The 22,578-nt window shown below is 56.6% G+C and overlaps 1 protein-coding gene across 10 annotated transcripts in view; it reads left to right on the top strand.

Moving 5' to 3' along the window:
• The window catches only part of PPFIA4 (PTPRF interacting protein alpha 4), a 59,149-nt gene that overhangs the window by 25,000 nt on the left and 11,571 nt on the right, over nt 1–22,578 (top strand). For 7 of the 10 annotated variants that reach the window (XM_033001932.2, XM_033001931.2, XM_033001934.2 and 4 more), the window contains exons 2-16: nt 1,838–2,644; nt 10,544–10,645; nt 10,772–10,936; nt 11,515–11,589; nt 12,707–12,802; nt 13,237–13,458; nt 13,906–14,052; nt 14,173–14,307; nt 14,936–15,019; nt 15,942–16,073; nt 17,565–17,627; nt 18,971–19,062; nt 21,269–21,410; nt 21,665–21,870; nt 22,304–22,544. In XM_033001932.2, coding sequence (XP_032857823.1) covers nt 2,408–2,644; nt 10,544–10,645; nt 10,772–10,936; nt 11,515–11,589; nt 12,707–12,802; nt 13,237–13,458; nt 13,906–14,052; nt 14,173–14,307; nt 14,936–15,019; nt 15,942–16,073; nt 17,565–17,627; nt 18,971–19,062; nt 21,269–21,410; nt 21,665–21,870; nt 22,304–22,544 — 2,139 coding nt within the window. In that variant the 5' untranslated portion in view covers nt 1,838–2,407. Of the gene's footprint in view, nt 1–1,837; nt 2,645–3,589; nt 4,698–10,543; nt 10,646–10,771; nt 10,937–11,514; nt 11,590–12,706; nt 12,803–13,236; nt 13,459–13,905; nt 14,053–14,172; nt 14,308–14,935; nt 15,020–15,941; nt 16,074–17,564; nt 17,628–18,970; nt 19,063–21,268; nt 21,411–21,664; nt 21,871–22,303; nt 22,545–22,578 lie in introns of those variants that run through there. The other 3 variants (XM_033001939.2, XM_042800014.1, XM_033001940.2) reach the window with 2 other exon arrangements.

A 22,578-nucleotide genomic window follows, 5' to 3' on the forward strand; every position in this document is an offset into this window, starting at 1 on the left:
GTGGTTACGACTGAGGCTGCTAATTAGGGGAAGGAGGACTGGAAAACATTTTACCTGCTTATTTAGGGGGATAAGGCTCGTGTCCAACTCAACCCAAGGAGAGCAAGGGACTGGAATGGTCCCTTGCTTTACATCTTTGCCTCCAGCAGCTTCCTTTTTGCCGTGATGCTGCAGGGAAGGGGTGTCCTCAGTGCACAGTTATCCTGGTCATCCATGTCCCAACAGCCAGGAAGGAGCATGAACAAGCCTCAAAGGTTCAGGACAGCGTTACATGCCCATAACAGATTTTATCCCGGTTGAGGAATGTGACTCAAATCTGCAAAGGGGGAGGAGGTCAGACAGCCACCTGCGGGACAGCCCTGTCCCATGTCCCCAGCACACAGGAGCTGGCTTTTAGCGTAACGCGCTGGATGCACATAGAGGGGCTGCTGCTTTTGCCAGAGCTTCTCTATTTTTAGAGGGTTTTTTTGTGTCAAACTTCCCATCAGCTGATGAGCCAATGTCATCCCAAGAACGGGGCTATGGTTCCACTGGCCCTGGCAGCGTGTGTCTGCGCGCCTGGGTGTGCACAAAAGCATCTCCTTACGCACACCGCCTTTGATCGGGGGAGAAGTGCCCCGCTGTGCCGCCGAGCTGTTTGAGACATGAGCTTTTATTCCAGTCCAAAGGGCCAGAACGGGCTGATCTGGCCCGTGACTGCATGCAGGTCTTTTTTGTCCATGTGCTTACGTTGGTTTGAAGGGGGAGTGATATACAGGATATTCAGACCTATCCTTGAGCATTATATCTGTTGTAAAGATTTAAAAACTTAAGGGGGACTACCCCCATAACCAGCATTAGACCAGTGGCCCTCATCCCAAGCTTGCCATGTTGTGTTTTGCTGCTCGGCTCAAGTCCTGCCCTTGATTTATCCCCTTGCAAACAAAGCCTGACAAAGGTGGTGATAAGGGGTGGGCAGGTCCCCAGGGCAGCTGGGGTGTTGACAGCACACCAATCCTCGCTGCTGGGGACCCTCCTCCAGCTGTAGTGGGCAGAAGCTCACCCAAAGGGCTGCATCAGTAGAAATCCCTGTCTGGTACCTTGTCTGCGACGGTTTGGGGCTGCAGAAGTGGAGGTGAGGCTTTGCATATCAGCATCACCCCCAGGGCTGAGTCCCCATGTCCAGCCATGCTGTAATCCAGCCTGAATACAGGCTGCTGCCCAAGTTGGCAACTCTGCCTCTCCTCTCCAGCCTCTGATCCTTGGCACTGGCCGGGGAAGAGTGCTTGTGCTTGGGCAGTACTTTGGGGTTATTGCTGCCTCCATCCCCTGGGTAAAGGTTTGACCAACGGAGGATGTGCTAAAATTCAATCATTGGCCGGTCCCACTACATCTGTCCCCATTGGTGACTCAGGGAGAGGGGGGGGTGAACATTAATCTGATCGTTCAACTCATTTGTTGCTGTGGCTTCATGCCAGGTTTGAGCCAAACTCAGGTTTGAGCCTGATTTTCCACAGAGTTTCTGCAGCTGGAAGACACTTGAGCCATGGGGTCTCTTGGCAGCCATGTGCTCTGCGGAGGGAACAGGATCCTGGCCCAGGATATGTGATTTCCAAAGATGTTTGTGGGATTTTGGGTATCGGGGATACTGTTCCCTGCAGTTTGGTGCCGTGCTGGATGCAGTGTAGTGACCACATGGATGCGAGGTGGCACAACTTGGCACAGCCCATTCCTGTGGGTGCTGAGCCCACCCGTTGCAGCCCTCCAGGGTTTGACGAGGGGACAAGGGTGCTGTGCAGGTGCCCTGGGCATTTTGAGGCCAGCAGAAGGGATCTGATCTCTGTCCCCTCTCCTGTAGGTCACCGCTGTGTGTTTGAAGAGCTGTGCTGCCAAAAGGAGACACGTTCCCTCATCAGCAGTGACCATCTCATCCAGCCCCGGGGAGAACAGCCCACCGTCACCAGACTCCTCTTTAGCATGCCCAGGCAGCCCCAAAATCCCCCAGACCCTCCCTGTGCTGCTGCCAGCTTGGGCTCCCTGTTGAGATGAGTCCTCAAGGGTCACTTTGTCCCCATCCGAACACCCCCATGGCTCACTGATGCTGCAGCCTCTCCAAAAAGCATCAGAGAGGTGACACAAGGGACTCTGGCAGTGACAAGCAGCCAAGCAGGCAGATTTAAGACTGCAAGGGCCTTGTTGGTGCCAAGGACGTTCCTCCATCCCACCGGAGTGATGCCAGCTTCTGCTTAGCGCTGAAGGAGGGATGGGGGATCCCCTCCACCTTCACCACCCCATTGCCCCTCCCGTGCTGGCTCCCCTGACCTGCGGGAGCCCGTAGCGATGTGACTGGGGCCCTGCAGCTCCACAGCACCCACCCCCTGCCCCACCAAGCACCTTCAGGACCCTCGCCCCCCCGTCACGCTCCGCCATGATGTGCGAGGTGATGCCCACCATCAGCGAGGGGGACCCGCTGGGTCCCCCACAGGGCTCCGAGGCGGATGCCGACTTTGAGCAGCTGATGGTGAACATGCTGGATGAGAGGGACAAGCTGCTGGACACACTGCGGGAGACCCGTGAAACGCTCTCTGTCACCCAGAGCCGCTTGCAGGAGACCCTACGGGAGCGTGACCAGCTCCAGAGGCAACTCAACTCGGCACTCCCACAGGTAAGGGTCTGGCCCTGGGACGAGCAGGAGCCTTCATTGAGTCATAAAAGGGCAACTGGCTGCTTGGATGTGACTTTTAGCTCATGCCTTTAGGAAGGTCAACGTGGTGTGATAGCGGTGATGCTGCCAGGTATGTTGCACCTCATACCAACAGTAAAACCTGTAGGTTCTCCCAGGCCAAACCACAACCAGCTCAGACATCTCCCCTTCTTCTCCCTATCCCTCATTGGTCTGTGAGTCCATGCGGGGAGGTGTGGGACTGCAATCCCCTCTGTTGCACAGGGGAATGAGTCTGAACGAGGGGCAAAACTGTCTTGAGGACACCCCATGGTCACAGTGAGGCAGACACGGAGCCCCTGCTTGCCCATTGGGGAACGGCTCTTGGGGAGCAGACGGCACATTTCAGGTAGCAGTTCTGGCCTGCTGCCTTCAGCCAGCTCCTTGGGATGTTGGGAAGTCCTTGGTTTCATGAGTCTACCCTGGCACTTACAGAGTCCCTAGATGGGGACATTAACGACATTCCTTCCCACTGCTGGAGGGAAGCCTCCACTCCCTGCCCCTTCCCTTGCCAGGGGGGCTGCTTTCCATCAACCTCATCACCTCGAGAGGTGATGGAACTTTCTTTGACTCGAGCTCAGTCCTGAGAGGGGGCACTGGTGGCAGAGCTGGGTGCAAAGCGGGGACTGGGACATCGCAGTGGGCCCATTTGTTCTCTGAGCTGGAGCAGGCAAGGAAGCTGCCAGAGGCCTGTGCTCAGGAAGCAGCCCAGGGCACGAGGAAATCAGGGCCTGCCATAGGTACACTGTGTGTTACTGTGCTCCTGCCTTCTCCATGTGCAGGACCCCCTCCAGCTACTTCAGAGACCTGGACTTGAGCTTGGCCTCCACAAAGTTGCTCAGGTCAGAAGAGGATGAGGTGGATCAGTGTCACGAGGCTGTGCAGGGTGGATCCAAGCTGCCCACCTTCCCTGCGGGGTCTTGAGGGGCAGCACAGTGTCCCAGGGCCCAGACTTGGGAGAAGCAGGATTTGGGAGGCTTTTGTACAACTCCTTTGTGGCTGTGATGTGGGGAGGAGCCCAACAGACAGGGGAAGCAAGAGGCTCCAAACATTTATATCCATTCTGGCTGTGCTGGTGCTGAGACCTCGGATCCTTCTTGCCTGGGTGCTGGGGCTTGGATCACCCTAGGGAGATGGGAAATGACTAATGGATCAGAACTGGCGGCACAAGCCAGGACAGAGCTTTGGCTGGTGGCTGGCCAGCTCTTGACATCCCTCCTCTGCTCTGGATGGGTGAAAGCAGCTTGGGAGGAAGGCAACCCGTGTCTCCATGCATGCAGCTGGGCTGGTCCTGGGTCTGCCCAGGCTCCTGAACGCAAAAAAACCCAACAGCACTTCCCCAGGAGCTCTGGGAGTCCCCGCTCAGGAGTCGCTCCCTGTCCTACGATGTGCTGAGACATACCCAAGTGTTGGGTGCAGGCAGAGCCACCACCACCTCCCAGGTGCTGGGGGCTCGCGTCCCCTCTGCTCCCCGGCTCCTCTGCCAGCGTGCGCCGGAGAGAGCAAGCCAGGTCATCCTGGGCACACACTGCCCGCCCCGCCGCAGCCGCCTCGGATTAAGGGACCGCGCGGATTTAGTCTCCACTCCTGCTCCAATAAAGAGTCCTCAGTGCCTCGGCGCGGGCAGCGTGCAGACGGAGCAAACTGGGTCAGCGCAAAGGGGCCCGGTGGCAGCGCCGCACCCCCGAGCCCGCTGGGTGCCCCGCTCCAGCCGGGGCTCCCTCCGGCTCCTGGCACTGTGGGGAGGGATGTGATCAGGGTGGGGTGGCAGATGGGGAATTTCCCTGAGCTCCCGCTGCCTCCCGTTGCCCTGCCTGTCCCTGCGTGGGCAGGGGGGCTCTGCGCCCGCGCGGCCCCCGGAGCCCACTGCGCCGCTTGCCCTCGGGGCTGCACCAGCCACCCTCGTGGGAGATGAGGCCTCGGCATGAACGCAGGGAGCAAACCCAAAGGCGCTCACCTGCCCAATGGGATTAATCCCACCATGTGCATGTACCAGGTAAGAGGGACGCGGCGGGTCTCTTCCCCAGGGCACTGTGTGGGGGCATTCCGTGGGCCTTTCCCATCCTCTTCCTTCTCCTCCTTTTGCCCAGGAGCATACTGCAACATGTCAGACCCCATTGGGATGGGATTCAAGCTGGATTGCTTGAATAAACCCCTTGGGGGCTGCCGGGTTGGGCACCCAGGCTCTTCGGTGGCCGTCCACGAGGGTGACAGTCCTTCCCCAGTGTCGCCAAAGAGCCGAGCTCTGGCTGTGGAGAGGACGCCCTGCCTGCCGAGGTTGGGGTGGATGGTGGCTGGGGGATGTGGCGTCCTGTCAGGGCACAGGGGCAGCTGGATGCCGCTGTGTTGGCACGGGATCCAGAGTGCCAGCAGAGCCATCAATGGGGCAGGCAGGGAACGCGGGTCTGGCAGAGCCCCATGTGTGGACAGGCAGGAGATGTGCTTGTCCACAGCAAACCCCCTGCATGCAGGGATGCTTCAGGGAGCACTTAGATCCCATTCCCCCTTGCCTGTGCGGGGCTTGGTCGCCACGTGGCCAAGCCATCTCCCCCCCTAATCCCTGGGGGCATCCCTCAGCCCCCAAAAGGCAGAATTCCAGGGTGATTTCCTGGGGAGACTAAGCTGTCTTAATGCTTCCTACATTATTTATTTATTATTCATGTGGGAGCAGCGAACGTGACTTAATCAGGCTGAAAGCTCTCGGCTCCAATCCCTCTGCCTGTGCAGGGGGCATGGGACCCAGCACCAAGCCCTGACTGGGGTCTGGGTGCTCTCGGCAGCCCCCCGGGGTGCTGGCATGGCTGCCAGCTCCCTCCTGCCTGGCCACTCATCTTGGTTTCTCCTCTGCTCTCTGGGTGTAGGTGCCACCCAGGGATGCGACGTGGGGTTCCAGGTGTATCCAAATGTGTTGTGGTGCAGGGTCCTGTGTGGGATGGCACTCCTCCCTGTCCTGCCAGGGCTTGGGAGTTTGATAGGGGTCCCTGTCCCCAGCTGTGTCAAGGGGAAAACAGGCTTCCAAATTTCACATGGGCTGTTGTGCTGAGGGCTACTGGTAGCCACCGAAACCTCCTGCAGTTCTTCCTTCCAGGTCCTGCTCTGCTGTGCCTTTGCTGCCTCTTGGGGCTGCCTGGGGAGCTGAGATTTGGGCTTTTTGGGGTAGGCAGACCCCCTAAGACTCCCCAAGCTCCCTGGAGGTCCCCCAGGAGCTGGGGAGGACTCTGGCATCAAACAATCACCCCCCAAATTCCTCCTATTTAACTTAGAAATATATCTAGAGTTAACACTTGCAAAAAGCATGAGAATAGAAACATCTTACCCACTGGGCAAGACCTTCAAAGTGCCTTAAGATTTGGGGGAAGAATGGAGGGATCTGGCAGCTCAGTGTTGAACCATTGGATCTGGTTGTGCTCCCACAAGAGCACTGAGATGTTGGATTCCTGCTTGCTTGGTTGGCTGCACAATGCTCCTTCCTGAGCAATCCTGGGTGAGAATACACATCATGGCTGCATGTTGAGAAGGGAGAACACCGATTCCCCTTGGATAGTCCCCGCAGAGTCGCAGTGCTGTAGCCAAGAGATTCAGGATGTGCCACTGCACTGCCTGGCGCCGAGGGTGGGTGATGGTTGAAGCCATGGGTTTACTCAGCGGGGTTTAATCTTTGTAATCCCATGCTACACACTGCTGGGGTTGTGTTTATCCCCTCCACTGTGACTTAGGGATTTCTCGTAATTCTGCACCACTCCTGAGACAGAAAGGAGAAACCAGGGTGATGGGTCTGCTGACTCCCAACACGGACAGGTGGACGGACGGGGCTCCATCCCTTGCATGCTGAGTCAGCAGTGCCGATTTCCCGGTTCAGGCATCTCTCCCACACCAGCCTCTGTCGCATGCCTGGCCCGTCAGGAGCATTCGCTCCAATTAGAGGCTTTAAAATGCCATTAATCCTGCAGCTGGAGCCAGTTTGATCCCAAGGCTTGGATGCATTATAGCAGTGGCCGTGCTCCTGCCACAAATGGGGGAGTTTTGCTTGCTTTTGTGCAATCTCACTGCGTCCTTGTCTGTGCTGTGGACAGCACAGAGAAAGGCAGAAGATGGCTCTGGGCTGAGGACTTTTGTATTTCAGCTTTTTCATGATATGAGCCTTCTCCCCCTGAGCTTCCTAAACCTCTCCGTGCTTTCCCAGTCGTCTCCATGTAGCTGGTTTCTGACCTCCCTCCAGCTCTTCCCTGTGCCTTCCCCATTGATGCAGCCAAGAGGGAAAACCCCAAACATGCCTGGAGCTGACTGAAGATTCAGGCCCTGATCCACACTGCCCTGTTTTCATACCCTGTGTAGTTCTCCCAGTCTCCCTCCCTGCTCAGACAGTGAAAATAGCATCCGTCCACACTGCTCCCTCCTGCCCTGGGGCTTGGGGCTGATCCCAGCCAGTCACGTTTTGGGTTTCGTTTTAACCCAAATTAGCTACTTCCCAGGCTGATGGGCTTCCCGCAGGGCTCCCGAGGACTCCTGGGGCTATGTCTCATCATCTGTCCTTTGATTGAAGATCAGGCACCTCTCTTTCACTTTCTAATCCATTTATCGGTGTCCCTGTTTGGTTTGAGAGCTTATCGGAGCTGGGGGCAGGCACCTCTGCATCTCCTGGAAGACTCCTGGCCATGGCCAGGGCTGAAGAAAATCACCCTGATCCTCTTTATCACCACTTCGCAGGGACTTTGGGCACCCCTGTGGTTGGGGGTGGAAGCTGCACTCCGCAGTGTGACACAAAATCTGGGAGCTGGGTACAGCTTGTCCTCACGGTCCCCAAACTCGCCTGGTGCCCACCAGTGGCCCGGGAGCGAGGTGGCAGTGCTAGGGCAGCTGTCTGGCACAGCCAGGGTTGATTGAGATAGCTACAGGCAGGTGCTGGAGTGATTTATTCCTATTTTTTTTTATTCCCTAGGCATCAAAATCAGGCTTGCAAGTGCCCCCAGCCCTGTGTACTCAGCTAACCCTTACTGCTGTCCTGTCTCACTGCAGGGGAGTTGCTATTTTTGGTGATAAATGCTCCTTTTTGCAGACTTTCCCCAAGGAAGGACAGTTACCATGGTCTCTTTTATTTGCCATGGGATGCTCCAGGCCTGGCAGCCTTGCTGGGGTGCAGAGCACAGCATCCAGCCAGCCATTCCCGGCAGGGTGGAGGGCTCGGAGAGAAGCATCCCGCTGGGGATGGCTTGGGCAGGAGCTTTATGCTGTGCCCAGGAGTGGAGCGACCACCACTCCTTGACCCACTAACCCGTGGATTGCATTGGGCTGGCTGGGGTGGGGGCTGCCTGCCTGTCTCCAGCGGATTTTCCCTCTCTTTTAATCTCCTTACCTTTCAGGATGAAAGCCTGATTGCTGGCACAATCTGTACAGCTTGGCCAGCCCGGGCAGGCCATGCAGGTAACGCGGGGTGAGGAGGGCTGAGCACTGGCGATCACTGTCCCCAGCGTGGAATCCCTCTTCCCTTGCTGCCCCTGATGCCTTGTGCCATCTGTCCCACGCTGCACATAGCCCTGTTCACCCCAGGGGGAAGAGCATCCACGTCCGCAGCTCGGTTTCCCCTGCCAACCATGGGGCAGAGAAAGAGGTTTCTACCCTTTGCAGATCTGGGGGCTTTGGATCCACAGGGTCCCAGCCCTGGTGCTGGGAGAGATTCCACGGCCAACGCGTCTCCCACCACTATAGCTTGGGCTGCTGAACCACATTCCTCGGGCCATCACGGCCACCAGGATGCTTTTGCTGAACTCCTTAAGCCTTGCTGCCTGTCTCTTGGCGTATTGAGGGACTGAGGGAGTGATGTATCCCTAACACTGAAGCAGCCAGCAGTGCATGGGCACTAAATCTGGCACCTCTCGCTGCCTCTCTCCCACACTTTCAGCTCACCGGTGTTTCCAGCCCCGATAAAAGCCGCGGGGATGCTTGCGAGCTGCTCGCTCTTGGGCGCAGCACTTGTGTAACCCGGCGGTGCGCACGCACACGTGTGTGCTGCTGAGCGGCGCCGAGCCGTAATCCCGGCAAAGGCTTGGCCAGCACAGCGGCCTCCCAGGGGAACTGGCTCGGCAGTGGGGTTCACTGCGCTTTGGGGGGCTGTGGAATGGTCCAAGGGCAAGCACGGGATAGTGCCTGGGCAAGCAAAGGCCGGTGATGGAGGTTTGAGGTGATGTGACTGGTCTGGGGGGCCAACTGATGGGGACAGGGATGACCCCATGGCTGGAGTGGTCCCTGGGGAAGTGATGGGACTGGAGCAGGTCTGGAAAGGAGCTGGTGGCCTCAGGCCCTGAGGCGGTGCTGGAGCGAGGATGTTGGGTGGCAGCAGCCCTGAGGCATGGTGATGGGCAGAAAAGCCGCTTTTTATAAGGGACAGTGTCTGACTTCAGCCACTGCGATTGCTCTTTCCCTTCCTCAACACTGCAGCACGTTTAGCTCCTGTCCTGCTGTGGGGTCTCAGCATCCCCACCGACACCACCATCCCCACCAACCCCAGGCTGAAAACCACACCAGTGTGAGCAATTTACAGTGGGAAGGGAGGGGGAAAATCTAGCTGGGACAAACAGAGATTAAAATGCTCTTGATTTCTTGGGGGGATGTCAGCTGCTGCAAGAGGTTTCACTTTGAGCTGAGCAGAGCATTTGATTCAACCTAAGCCTCAGTGTTTTGCTTCAGTTTGAAGGGGTTTTATTTGTTTAACTTGAAAATTAAAGTGAAAGAGAATTTCATGCTGTAAAATGGCTCTCAGCCCACAGTCGAAATTTGGTTTGTTAATGCTCAATCAAATCCTTCTCAGCTTCTTCTGAAAGCCTTTTCCTTTTTAAGTTCTTCTCAACAACACTGCAAAACTGGTGTAAATTCATGAAGCGTTTCTGCATTTGCATTTTTCACCCCAAAAAATCCCAGCTGTAAAATGTCGCTTAGTCCTGGCACCACTTAGCGACTGAAAGAGCAACTGGGAGCAATGGGAGAGTGCTCCTGGGCTAACTCAGGTGCTTGGTTTTAAATTTTTTAAAGGAAAATTAACTCTCTGTATTCTAGGAACTTCAGTGCGAGTTTCCTTTCCCCTCTGACACAGTCACAAGTGCAACTGCTCTGTTTCTGAGGAGCCCATCATATCCCAAAGGATGTGCTGGCTTTGCAGCTCTACTTTGGCATTGCTCTGCGCATGGCTCTTCCTTGCTGGCTGTCACTTCCCTGGAGGGAGCGGTGACTGGAGCAAAAACTGGTGGCATCTGCCACATCTCCTGCTGTGCCCCATCTCTCAGCTGGGATTGGGGGCTTGGGGATTCCCCATAAGAAGCCCGAAGGGGCCCCACGTGCTGGACTGGGGCAGAGCTTGCTTTTTCCTTTGGAAGGAGATTTTGGATGATGCCAGGTCCTGAGGCCATGGCAGAGGCTGGCTTGGGGCCAGGGGACCCATCCTTGCCGGCTGTGGCTTTGCGGTGAGTTTTAGCCTGATGGGATGCTCCAGGATGGGTTCTCTGCTGGGTTGGATCAAGGGGACAGTGGGCATGAGAGCATGCTGGTGGCCTTGACTGGGATGCCACCTCTGGAGCTGTAGAGCAGTTTCTTGTGTCACTGGGCATCCAACCAAATGGATAAATTCGGGCATGCTGCGTTCTCCCTTGTCCAAAGCACTTAGGGAAGCCAGGAACAGATCCCCTCTCAGCCTGGCTCTGCTTCTCCACTGATTTCTCAGTGTTGCTGGCTCTCCCTGGTTGGGTTTGGATGGGAAATGCTCTGTGCTGGAGGTGCCGGCAGCGGGGCCACAGCGTTGGGTCGGTCTCCATCCTGCTCTCCCCGCTCACGGCTGTGCCCTGATTTCTGCAGGAGTTTGCAACGCTGACACGGGAGCTCAGTGCGTGCCGGGAGCAGCTCCTGGAGAGGGAAGAGGAGATCTCCGAGCTGAAAGCTGAACGCAATAACACCCGGGTAAGCACATAAAACCTGCCCTCTGGCTTTCAGTCCTCAGAAATGTGGGACGTGGCAGGCTGCTGGGCCAATATTGGCACTGACAGTCCCCGGGGTGGTGAGAGCCTCACGCTTGCCCTCTTTCAGCTCTTGCTGGAGCACCTGGAGTGCCTGGTGTCGAGGCATGAGCGATCCCTGAGGATGACCGTGGTCAAGCGTCAGGCCCAGTCACCATCCGGGGTTTCCAGTGAGGTCGAGGTGCTCAAGGCGCTCAAGTCACTCTTTGAGCATCACAAAGCGCTAGATGAAAAGGTGAGACAAGCTGCTGGGACCTTTCCTGGCTTGCTCCGTGCGCATCCCCTGCACAGAGTGGACCTTCTCCCAACCCTTGTTCTTAAGCTGGGTGGTGACATGAGGTCCCTCATGAGGAAGGTTTTGGATACCCAGAAGCTGCACCACCCTCGTTTTAGGAGCTGATCGGGCTGCCCAGTGGGTGCTGTGGGTTTGAGGCTGTTGGGGATGGGGAACATGCTTCCCCGGGTCACTCATGTTGTGGTGGTGAGCACTGGCATTTGGCACCCTGGTTCAGTCTTTGCGTTACAATCCTCCTGATTCATTTGTGTCAGACATCTCCTTCCTCTGCTAAAAGGCATCTTCAAGCTGTCCTGGCCATAGGTCTCCAAGAGTCAGCTTGGCCCAAGCTGTTCCTCTCCAACATGCTTTCGCTCTCCCAGGCGATGGGCTGGAGCATCCCTGAGCCTGTGCCCTGGATGTGAATCCACCTGAGCCTGGCTGTCAGCCAGACAGAAGGGGCTGGGAGCTTGCCTAGACCCTGGGCACCCTCATCACGGATAAATAATGGCCCTTCCCATTGTCGTACATGACTGCAGGTCAGGGAACGCTTGCGAGCAGCCTTAGAGCGAGTGGCAACCTTGGAGGAGCAGCTCGTGGATGCCCACCGGCAGGTAAGAGGTATTTGGGCAGTCTGCCCTGGGCCCTTGCTGGAGTGTCTGCTGGGCTGGGACTGCTCTGTGTTCCATCTGTGAATTCATGTTGAATTTTCTGAAATACCACCCTCAAATGATCATGCAGATCAGAGAAATGGCATTTTGGCATTTTTAATGTATGCTTTTATTTAAAATTGATATTTACATGAATTATTGTCTGTATTTAAGGAAGCCTTGTAAATATTATGAAAACTTTTGTCCCCCAGGCAAGGTTTCCTTTGTCATTTTGCTGTTTGGTGTTCATTTCACTGACAAAAGCAGCCTGAACTCAAATCATTTCAGGGGGCTGAGTGACTTGGAATTTTACCTGACTTAGAAAAGACCCAAATCTCTCTGCTCTGAGCACCTCATCTTGCATACCCCATGTCCTTCCTTGCCGGGGCCCTGACATGGGGACCTCACTGTCCCCAACATCTAGCCCTTTTCATCTTGGAGAGATATTAACCCTGTTTTCCTTCCTGAGATATGTGCCCAGCCACTATTGCCAAAAGGAAAGAGCCACCCATATAGCCTCTGCCTGGCCAAATTTTGCTCTATTTTCCAGTTCCCAGGATGTGTCTCATGTTACTTCCCCAGGCTCAGTGGGAGGCAGTGCCTGGCCCTCGCTCACCTTGCAGGGACCTTTACCCATCGTCCCCCAGCAGATCAGGGTGTGATGTCAGTGTTTATCCCCTGCTTTTGCTGGCAGCATCTGCACTGGCTTTGGAGTCTGTCTGGCTGTAAACTAGTGAAATGAGTTGGGAGGGAGTCCTGGGATGCAGGGCTCAGGTCCCTGAGGGCTCACCAGAAAACCCTTACTGCTGGGGCCCAGGTTCTTTGTGTGCCTGTAGCAAGCACTGCTCTGTCCATGAGCAGGCTTCATCCTCCATCAGTGCTGAGCCTTCACAGCACCTCTGCCTTCCTGCTCTTCTTCACCCTCTCCCTCCAGTTCCTCCACAGCCATAGGCACCAGCCAAATATGACGGTGGAGGAAGCCAGTGGGAAGCCATTTGCAGTCCTGGGTTGGCCTCACCCACGGCCAGACCAGCTGGTCTCATCTGCTTTCTCTCATTAATTAAGCCCTGTTGTCATGCAGGTGGCAGCTCTGCAGCAAGGCGCCGTGCGGGAGGCCCCAGCGGGTGAGCGGGATGAGAGGGAGCCCAAGGAGCCAGCACAGAAACTTCCCTGGAAGGTGAGAGCCCCAGCAACCCCTGCTCTGACCATGCTCGCACAGGCCATTGTTTCTCCAACCCCCTTGTTGCTGGCTTCAGAGTGCTGAAAACGTTTTTCCTACTCCCCTGGGTCCAGCCCACTGGGAAATGCCCTTCCTGGTGGATAGTGGCCGTTTCTGAGCAGAGGGGCATTCATGCTCCTGCTCAGATGCTCCTAGGGACTCTGCTTTCCAGACAGAAGCCCTCAGCCATCCCTATTCCATCATGCCTGTGAGAAGCCCCATCCCTGGCTAGCGGAGGCTGTTGACAGGGCATCCTGGAGCCCCACGTCCCCACTCCCCACCACCTCACTGGGTCCCTGCAGGGCCATGTTCCCCCACTGCGTAGCTGCAGGCAGTGCTAGCCCATGCTTTGGGGCAGCCCGGCATCCCCCTCCCTTTCTGCTGCCTTGCAGCGGCTCTCCAACGGCTCCATCCACCCGGACGATGAGGCAGGGCGGGTGGTGGAGCTGCAGGAGCTCCTGGAGAAGCAGAATTTCGAAGTGGTCCAGGCCAAGGAGCGCATCTCTGCGTTGGCTGCCAGCGTCACCGAGCTGGAGGAGGATCTGGGCACCGCCAGAAAGGATCTGATCAAATCGGAGGAGATGAGCAGCAAGTACCAGAGGGACCTCCGAGAGGTTAGACACTGCCCTCTTGCACTGACAAGCCTGTTGCAGTTGCAGAGACGTTCACAGTAGCTTCCATATGCTCTGGGTTGGGAAGGGACTGTAGCTCCCTTTGTATGCAGGGAGAAGGCCTGTGTTCCTCAGAGGCCACTGCCTTTGGGAGATTGTCCCCGAGTCCATCAGCAGGATTTCCCTGAGGTTATAAGCAAACACTGAGACCCAGGTGTGGTGTGGACCTGGGGCAGTGAGCTGTGTCCATGCCAGAGGGTTTTTCTGTGATTTCTTGACACTGTCTTTATCGCTCTCCCACTCTGCTGTCCCTCATCCCCGTGTGAAGCAGGGCTCTCATTGCATGCTTGGGTGCAGGGGGATGCTCCAGGCTCGCAGGAGCTGGGTGGCCCAGTTATTCCCAAATTGGTGGTCACAGATCAAGATGTGACAGTCTCATTACGTCCCCAGGCCCTGGCTCAGAAAGAGGACATGGAGGAGAGGATCACCACACTGGAGAAACGCTACCTGGCAGCCCAGCGAGAAGCCACCTCCATCCATGACCTCAATGACAAGCTGGAAAGCGAGTTGGCCAACAAGGAGTCCCTGCACCGCCAGGTACCGAAGTTGGACTCAGAGTCCCCCCCACCCTGGGGACTTGGGAGGGAGGAATGGATGCTGGGGGTGGGACAAGCCGGCAAGCCTTGGTGCCAGGCACCATCCTGCCCTGTCCCGCAGTGCGAGGAGAAAGCCCGGCACCTGCAGGAGCTGCTGGAGCTGGCAGAGCAGAAGCTGCAGCAGACGATGCGGAAAGCGGAGACGCTGCCTGAGGTGGAAGCGGAGCTGGCCCAGCGCATTGCTGCACTCACCAAGGCAAGTGTGCGGGGTGACTGGGGACCAGAGCCAGAAGGGACTGCAGGAACGAGAGGAAGAGGCAGGTCAGGCCACCCCGCTGCAGTGCTGGAGCCCCTGGCAGGCCCAAGGCACCTGCTTTCATCCCCAGCCTCTGAGCTTTGCTGTCCTTTGCCTTCCCCGTGGCTGCAGGGACAATGCACCATTTTTAAAGCTCTCGACATGTGCCGCATGTGTGGGGTTTGCTCCCTTCCCTTGGCTCCTTTCTTCAAGGCAGAGACAGCCCTGTCAGTGTGGATGGCCTTTGACTTGTGCTGGGACCACTCTGGGATGAGGAGGAAGAGAAAGGACCCGGGCTGGATCTGGGAGAGCGCAGGCCTGGAGGGAGGTGTGGATACAGCCAGCCCTGCCCTTCCCAGGCACTGGAACAGGTGCCTGGTTGCTCACAGAGCACCTTCATCTCCCATCACCTCGCTAGCAGGGCTGTTTAGGGCTCACAGCACACAGTGAACCATGGCAGGGATGCAGGCAGTGGGAGAGAGCACCGCACCTAGGGAAGGATGCGGATGCAGGAGTGGAGGGAGATATGCAGGAGGGCCCATGTGGTTTTGGGGAGCATCATCCGAGAGGGCTGCTCTGCTTTTCCCAGGCAGAAGAGAGGCACGGGAGCATCGAGGAACACCTCCGGCAGCTGGAGAGCCAGCTAGAGGAGAAGAACCAGGAGCTGGCCAGGGTAAGTGCTGCTCAGCCTGGACCAGGGAGTCCTTGCAGGTCCTGATCCAGCCTTGGCTTCCCCTTGGCTTGGTGACTGGGTACCTGGGCACACCATAAAGGGCTGCCTTGCTGGTGTCTCTGAAGCAGGATGGGGAGAGGAGCCTCATTTATCTTTTCCCATCAAGGATCTCTCAAACTAGAGAGCTCATGGCATTCTCTGCTGTGATTTCCCCCTCTCCTAGGCATCCAAGTCTTGCTGTTAGCGTGCTACATCCACTCCTCTCCCAGCATCACCCCCTGGGGCAAGCTGGGACCCCAAATGCAGGGTGGAGGGGGAGGTTCCAGCAGCTCTTTCCCCAAGCAGGGCAAGACCAGTGGGTGCTGGGAGCAAAGGGTGCTGCCCCTCAGAAAGACAGGGAGGCCAAGCTGATGTGTCATGGGCTACACAATCCCTGCTGTGCTCCTTAGCCAGTGGCTGGGCTGTCCACCCAGGAGGCCCATTTCTCAGGTTGCCCAGGTGGCATTGTGGTGTGTGGCCCTGGAGAAGCCTGGGGTTGTTTTGGTCTAGGGCAGAGATTTGGAGAGACTTTTGCAAATCCAGAGGATCAGCACCCGCTGGGGCCTGGAATGTGCCCCCAGTGTGGCTGTCCCTGGAACATGCACAGGTCAAACTTTCTTGAGGGGCTGGCAAGCAGGATCTCTTTGGATCCTGTCCTCTCTCCTGTTCCTCCTTAGCTGTGAAATGGCAGAGACCAGCAGAGCCCCAGGGGAAGGTCCAATCTGTGCTGGAAGGGGTGGATTTGCCCTCCAAAGGTGGGCCCGGTGGATCAGCTCTGACACCACCAGCAGGCATGGGGTGGCAGGAGAGCAGCTGAGCCCCTGGTGCCAGGAGGAGCAGATCCACTGGATCTGACGTGGCCGGTCACTGTTTGCTGTTCCAGGCCCGCCAGCGGGAGAAGATGAATGAGGAGCACAACAAGCGTCTCTCAGACACCGTGGACCGTCTGCTGAGCGAGTCCAACGAGCGGCTGCAGCTGCACCTCAAGGAGAGGATGGCGGCCTTGGAGGAGAAGGTAGTGGCTGGGGGGCAGGGGGTCCTCTGGGGGGGCTGGCTGGGGGGGTTGAGGGGTCCGCAGCCCCTCCAGGGCAGAGCCCTGGCCAGCCACAGCGCAGGGCTTTGGAAGTAGCTGTGCGGGGATGGAGAAATGATCACGTGCAGGATGCCAGCCAGGCACTGGGGGTGGTGGGAGCACAGGGAAGCGTGCTCTGCATCGCACCCTCGCCTCCAGCCAGCCCTTGCTCGGCAGGACTCACTCCCCACTGCCTTGCACCTCTGACAGCAGCAGGATTTGTTCCGCTCTGCTCCCTCACTTCCCTGTGTCTCCTCTGGCGCAGCCTCTACTGCAACCTGCGCCCAGCTACCAGAGCAAAACCCTATTGCATTTCACAGAAAAAAATGCAGCATTCATCCTCTCTCACCTCCCCACCCCCTCCACACGCTGCCTTGGAACCCTCCTGTCTCCCAAGCCCCGACTGACCTGCCTTCTCCAAGCCAGGGCAGAGTCCATGACCAGCCTCCCAGCTCCCACCCCACTGCTCCTGGGGAGCTGGGCTTTCTTTTGAGGAGCCAGCTGGAGTTGCTGCTGCCCCAGCGTGAATGCAATTAGCTGGGAGAGCAGGTGTCTCAGAGTAAGGATTAACCTTGCAACGCCGATGGGAGGTCAGCCCTTGATAATTCACCTCTATTTGGGCTCCTGCGGGGGACCAGGCTCCCTTTAGCAAGTCAGAGCACAGAGGGGTTGCATTCCCCAGCTGATCCCCCCAGATCTGCGTCTGTCTCCCTGCTGCTCTGCACCTTCTGTCCCCAACCAGACCCAATTGTGCCAGTGTGTCCAGTCATTCAGCAGATGTCGGAGTGGCTCTGGATACAAAGCAGGACCCAGTGCAGAGCAGAGTGCAAATTCCCATCCCAGGAAGGAACAGGGATCAGAGCAGTGGCACCTTTCAAAGGGGCATCGTCTGCTCCCCAACCTGCTGCTGGTACTGACTCACAGAGAGTTTCTCCAGATCTTCTGTGGGCAAAAATGATGCTGTTTGGCTGCCAGCACCTCCCAAAAAAGACCCCTAAGTCAGGCAGCTGCAAACGCACGTTCTTTTCCCTCTGCTTATTTCCTAGCCTAGATGTAGGGAAGTTTTGCCCTTGGTCCAGGTGCTTGAGGACTTGATCCCCTCTCAGACATATTTCCTAACCTTCAAGCCCTGCCCATCAAATCTCTAATCACTGATTGCCCTCTATGGCCATGCCCTGGCCCCAGTGTGGGGCAGGAGTTGGGCTATGGCAGCCCTGCTTGAGGAGCAGGAGGTTTGCAAAGACTGGTTTGTGGGCAGCTAGGTGAGGAGTAGATCAGGGAGCCATTGCCATCCCTCCTGCCAGGTGTCCGTCACACCATCCACGCAGCAACTCCACACTGGCCATCCCGGGGAAGCCACGTGGCCGTTTTCTAAACGGTCTCTCTTTTTCTTTCCTGTTTTTGTTCCCCTTTCTTTTGTTTCGTTTTTCAAAGAACACATTGTTACAAGAGCTGGAAAATACCCAAAAGCAGATAGAGGAACACCAGCACGACAAGGTAAATGCCGCTGCAGGGAGCCTGCTCTAGTGACTGCGCTTCCTCGCTCCTAATCCCTGGCTAGTGGCAGTGGCGCCTCCTAAAATACCCTAGTTTCGGAGGAGCTGGGATCCCAAAGCGCCCAGCAGCAGGAGGCCACAAACTAACCCACGCAGTGGCTGGATGGAAGCTGCCACCCACCTCCCTGGAGACCCCTGGTTCGGTTCCCTAACAGGCACGTTCAGTCCCGTCTCCATATCTCTATCATGCTCATCCATCCCCGACTCCCCGCCGGGGACAGCAGCGAGGCCGAGGTGGCTTCGCCCACGTGTCTAGAGGAGGGTTTATCCCAGAGCTCTTTGGTGCAGCCTGGCTGCGAGGGACAGTGCTGCTCGGGCACTCACGTCCCCTTCACCCCCAAGGCTTTCTCAACCCCCCCCTCACTCAAATTGGCGGGAAGATCTGCTCCATGCCCAGCTTGCAGAAGGCCCCGTAGTTCCTTGTACCTCCCCTGCTCTCAGATAAATAATCTAAGTAGGATCTGCAACACGAGTCCACATTGGCCCATGCTGAGAAGCTTGAGAGTTGCAGCTTTTTGAAGCAACGGGAGCTTTTGGGATGTGTCCCATGTGTCACGCGTGGTTGGGGGAATCGGGGGGGGTTGCTTTCCCCTTTGCCCAGAGCCTTTTTCTCCCATATACTCCCTGCCCATGGTGAGGATGTGCGGGCACTGCTCGTGCTCCCCAGCCGTGGCTGCTCAGCTTGGAGCAGAGCTCAAAGTCTTGCATGATGCTGCCTGCATGTTACCCACCCTGGTTCAGCCCCCGGGACTGGGTCCTGCTGTGCCTGAAGGATCCCATCTCCCCTGCCTCCCTGCCCACCCGCAGCCTCCCACCTCGCATCTCCCACAGGACAGCACGGCCACTTAGTGCAGGTGTGGGTCCCCGCAGGGCTGGCAGCAGGAGGGACAGGGCCAGCGTCAAATTTGGCTAGCAGGTCCCTCGCTGCCAGCCCTTTGCCAAGGCAAACGTGCCTGTGTGGTCTGGAGCAAAACCACAGCATCCTAGTGGGACCGAGTCTTCCTTCGTCTCTCAAACCAGCATCGCTTCAAGCACATGTGTGTCTGTCTGTCTGTCTGGCCTGTGATCACTCCCTCCCCTCACAGCGTCACCCCGGCATCGTCATTCACTGTTGCCTGCATGAGCTGTTTCTTTACCGATGTGTCAAAAGTGCTTTGAACCTGGAATGGGGATTTTTAAAGGGAATATAAATCTTGAAATAGCTAAGGATGTGGATTGCCTCAAACCTGGCTGCTCTTCAGAGTAAAACCAACCCCTGCCTGTCTCTTGTCTTGCCCCGAACAGCGACGGTTGTCCGATGAGATCGACAAACTGAGGCTAGAGGTTGATCAGCTCAAGACCAGAAGTGGAACGTTTGTGGAGAGCGTGCATGCAAGGTAAGGGCAGCCTGCTGAAGCCCTGCCAGCCTGTACGTGCCCCACTTGCATCCTGCACCCACAGCTTTGAGGATGTTTTGCTTTTAGGGCCCCAAAATGATGTTGGCATCAGGCATTTCTGGTTTCACCAAGCCTTGGTGTGGGGCTGTGGGGTAGTTCATCACAGCAGGGTTGGTTCTGGCTGTGCTGTCCCCGGTGCAGATCCTGTCCTGGGATGAGACTCAGACCGTTGAGAATAGCGCAGCCCAGCTGAATGGCCCAAAATTTGCTCTTCTAAGGGTGAAAAACCACTGGGCGTCATTTCTTTTTCTGCATAAAGGGCTTAGGGCTTAATTTTCTATGAAAACTGGATGTTCACCAAACACCTTTTCACCCTGAGGTGTTCTGGGGATGGGCCAGTAGAGAAGGAGGAACGTCTTTTGAGGTGTTGTAAGTAAAAGAGAATGAACCCCCTTTTTTCCCTTCCTCTCTACAATGATTCTCCCACACCCTTTCATTTAATATCAGCTGGGAGATAGGGAGGTCCCAGCCCAGAGCGTCAGGAGGAGAGGTGAGTCCATTGGGTCTCATTTTCCGGCACTGACTGGGGTACTCGGCACCAGTGCAAGAAACCAGGGGGGTAGAAGAGGAAGGTGCCAGCATGACATGCACCCCACTGCGCTGCTGTGTCCTCCTGGGACACCACATCCTCTCCTGAGCACTTTCGATGTGGGTTTGAGGCAGCGAGGGATCAATGAGAGCAACCACCAGTGTGGAAAATTCACCCCTCAGGAAGGCTGGAAAAGATGAAATGGAGATGGTGTAACCTGCTTCAAATCTGTCAGCAGCTGTGGCAGAGAGGAGAAGGCCATATCTGTCATGGAGAGAAGAAACAGAGAGAGTGGTGAAGAGCTTGTGAGGATGAACAACAGCTGAGTGCCAGAGGAGTCTCTGAAGCATGTATGGGACCTCTTTGTATGGGTCTATAAGAACAGGATGGATGAATTTTTTTTTTTTTTTTAATTTCTTGGAGGAAAAATCAGCAGAAAGCTTGAGCTACAGAGGCCAGAATAATCCCTCAGCTGAAATGTCAGCTTTTGTCTAAGGCGTCTTTATCTGTTTTTAGCTCAGGAGCAGCTTGTCAGCGGCTCCACAGCTTAAATCCCCTAGAAACTTGGGCTGTGCCTTCGTCTGCAAACACCAAGATGATGCCAAGCCAAGCTGCTCGTGTTAGCGGTTTCGTCTGGGTTTGGTAGGATGCTGGGGAGCCCAGATTTGTATCTGCACTGCAAACCAGGACCACCATGGTGGAAAAAACACTGATCTTCCTTGGACAACTGTTTTTGTCATCTTAAATTAAAAAAAAAAAAAAACTCATGACCCCTATGGCAATGCATATAGGGAGTAATGACCCCATGCTCCGGGAAGGTGCTTTGCTCAGCTGTGTGGTTGGGTCTTCAGGGTGAGGAGGATCAACCAGGCAACATGGAATATGCAGTGAGTATCACAAGTGGCAAAAAGTGGCCTCGTGTCCAACGGCAGCTGCTGCGTTGCTCCACCTGGCATGGGGACCTGCTCCCAAGCACCAGCCTGAGGATGGAGGAGGAGGATGGAGAAGTCCCAGCTGGCTTGACATCCCCAAGCAATGCTCATGTCCCTGCACCTGGAAGATCTGTTTCAAATGGGATTTTATTCATCAGGGGTTTTTTTCATAAAAACGTTGAAGATAACATAAAAAAAAAAAAAGGAGAAAAGCTCCCTGAATGGCCCGTGTTCTGTACCATGGGGATGGAGAAGACAGGCACAAGACGAGCTGTACATGTTGGGAGGTGCAAACTGTTCTCAAGAGGGAAGGATAGGAGGGGGCTCTGCAGCCCATGGCTTCACAGCAGACCCACTGTGCAGGGCAGTTGTGGCCAGAAATGTCTGGATGTCCCCGTGGGTACTGCAGTGAAGGGGGAGGTGGCAGCAGGATAGGGCCCAGGGCTGAGCTTCCTACAGTCTGTGAGCACATCTCCAGGGCCAGCGGAGGGGGAATGGGGCACCTTTTTCCAGAGTCTGGTTTTGCATCATTTCACGCAGAGCAGGCAAACATCGCTGGAGTGGGCATCCTGGAGTGGCCTCGTCTTCCTCTGTGCTGAGCAAGCCTGAGCTGCAAGGGGAGCAGCCTGGGGATGAGGGCATCCTTGCATGGAGCAACGTCCACAACAGGGCTCTTTGTCCCCAGGTCCCATATGGGCAGTGCCACAGACCTGCGCTTCCCACTGGGCGCTGTGGTCCATGCCCCTGCCGAGCCCTTCGGGACAACCCCAGGCTTGCCTCGGGCACAGAAGGGCCGATTCGCTGCCCGGCGAGAGGAGCCAGCCAAGGTAATCCATCTCCATACCAGCATGGGGTCAGAGTTGGGGTTGGGGTCTCCTCCTGCCTTGCATGCTGGTCTTACGTGTCCTTGATTTGGGGACATGGGGCAATTTCCTTCACCTGGTGTGTGGATGGGGCTAACATGGTAGGTCGGGTTTCCCTTTGGGGTAGTTTTGAGGTGTGACTGTTGCATGGAGGTCTCCAGTTTGACTTTTGGAAACATGGGGATGCCGTGTAGGACCAGTGGACCTTGTTCCCCCAGGACTGGGAGCAGGCCCAGGTGGGCAGCGTCCTGGCCACGGGGCCTCACGCCTTCGACAGTGACCCCGAGATCTCTGATGTGGATGAGGATGACCGTGAGACACTCTTCAGCTCCATGGACGTGCTCTCACCCAGTGGGCACTCAGATGCCCAGACATTGGCCATGATGCTGCAGGAGCAGCTGGATGCCATCAATGAGGAGATCAGGTAGCGGCCATGGCCAAAACCCACCATTGCCTTGCTCTGAAATGGCTCTGTGGGGGCAACAAACTGCCGGGCGGTGGGAGGAGGCTCTGACACCCTAAAATCGAGGTCTTGGTCCAGCTTCGGCTAGGGAAATGGCTCCAGGACATCCAGCCCCAGGGCTTAGTCCCTGCTGCACATGGATCCCTGCACCAGTGCTGGCTCACAGAAAGGATCATTATTTTTAAAAAAAGTTCCCCATGAATCATGGTGTGTCTCAGCTCTGGTTTATCTGGATCCTGATGGATCTTGCTGGAGGTTCCTGGAGGTCAGGGGCTTGAGTCACAGCACCCGAGGTGCGTTTCCCCAGGGTAGGGAGATCCTATGGCTGGGAGGTGTGAGGTGACTCCCCAGAAAGGTGGGGAGCCAGCAGCCCTGAGCCCCGCTGCTCCCCCAGGATGATCCAAGAGGAGAAGGAGTCCACCGAGCTCCGTGCAGAGGAGCTGGAGACCCGCGTCACAAGCGGCAGCATGGAGGGCCTCAACCTCACCCAGCTCTGCAAAAGGGCTTCCATCCCCACGTCGCTGACAGCCCTGTCCCTGGCCAGCTCGTCCCCGCCGCTCAGCGGCCGCTCCACCCCCAAGCTCTCCTCCCGCAGCGCTGCTCAGGACCTCGACCGCATGGGGATCATGACGTTGGTGAGGAGGCACGCAGGGCGGCCGGGGGGCTGGA

This window comes from Tyto alba, unplaced genomic scaffold (assembly GCF_018691265.1).
Source record: "Tyto alba isolate M040663 unplaced genomic scaffold, T.alba_DEE_v4.0 Super-Scaffold_30, whole genome shotgun sequence".
Classification (NCBI taxonomy): Eukaryota; Metazoa; Chordata; class Aves; order Strigiformes; family Tytonidae; genus Tyto; species Tyto alba.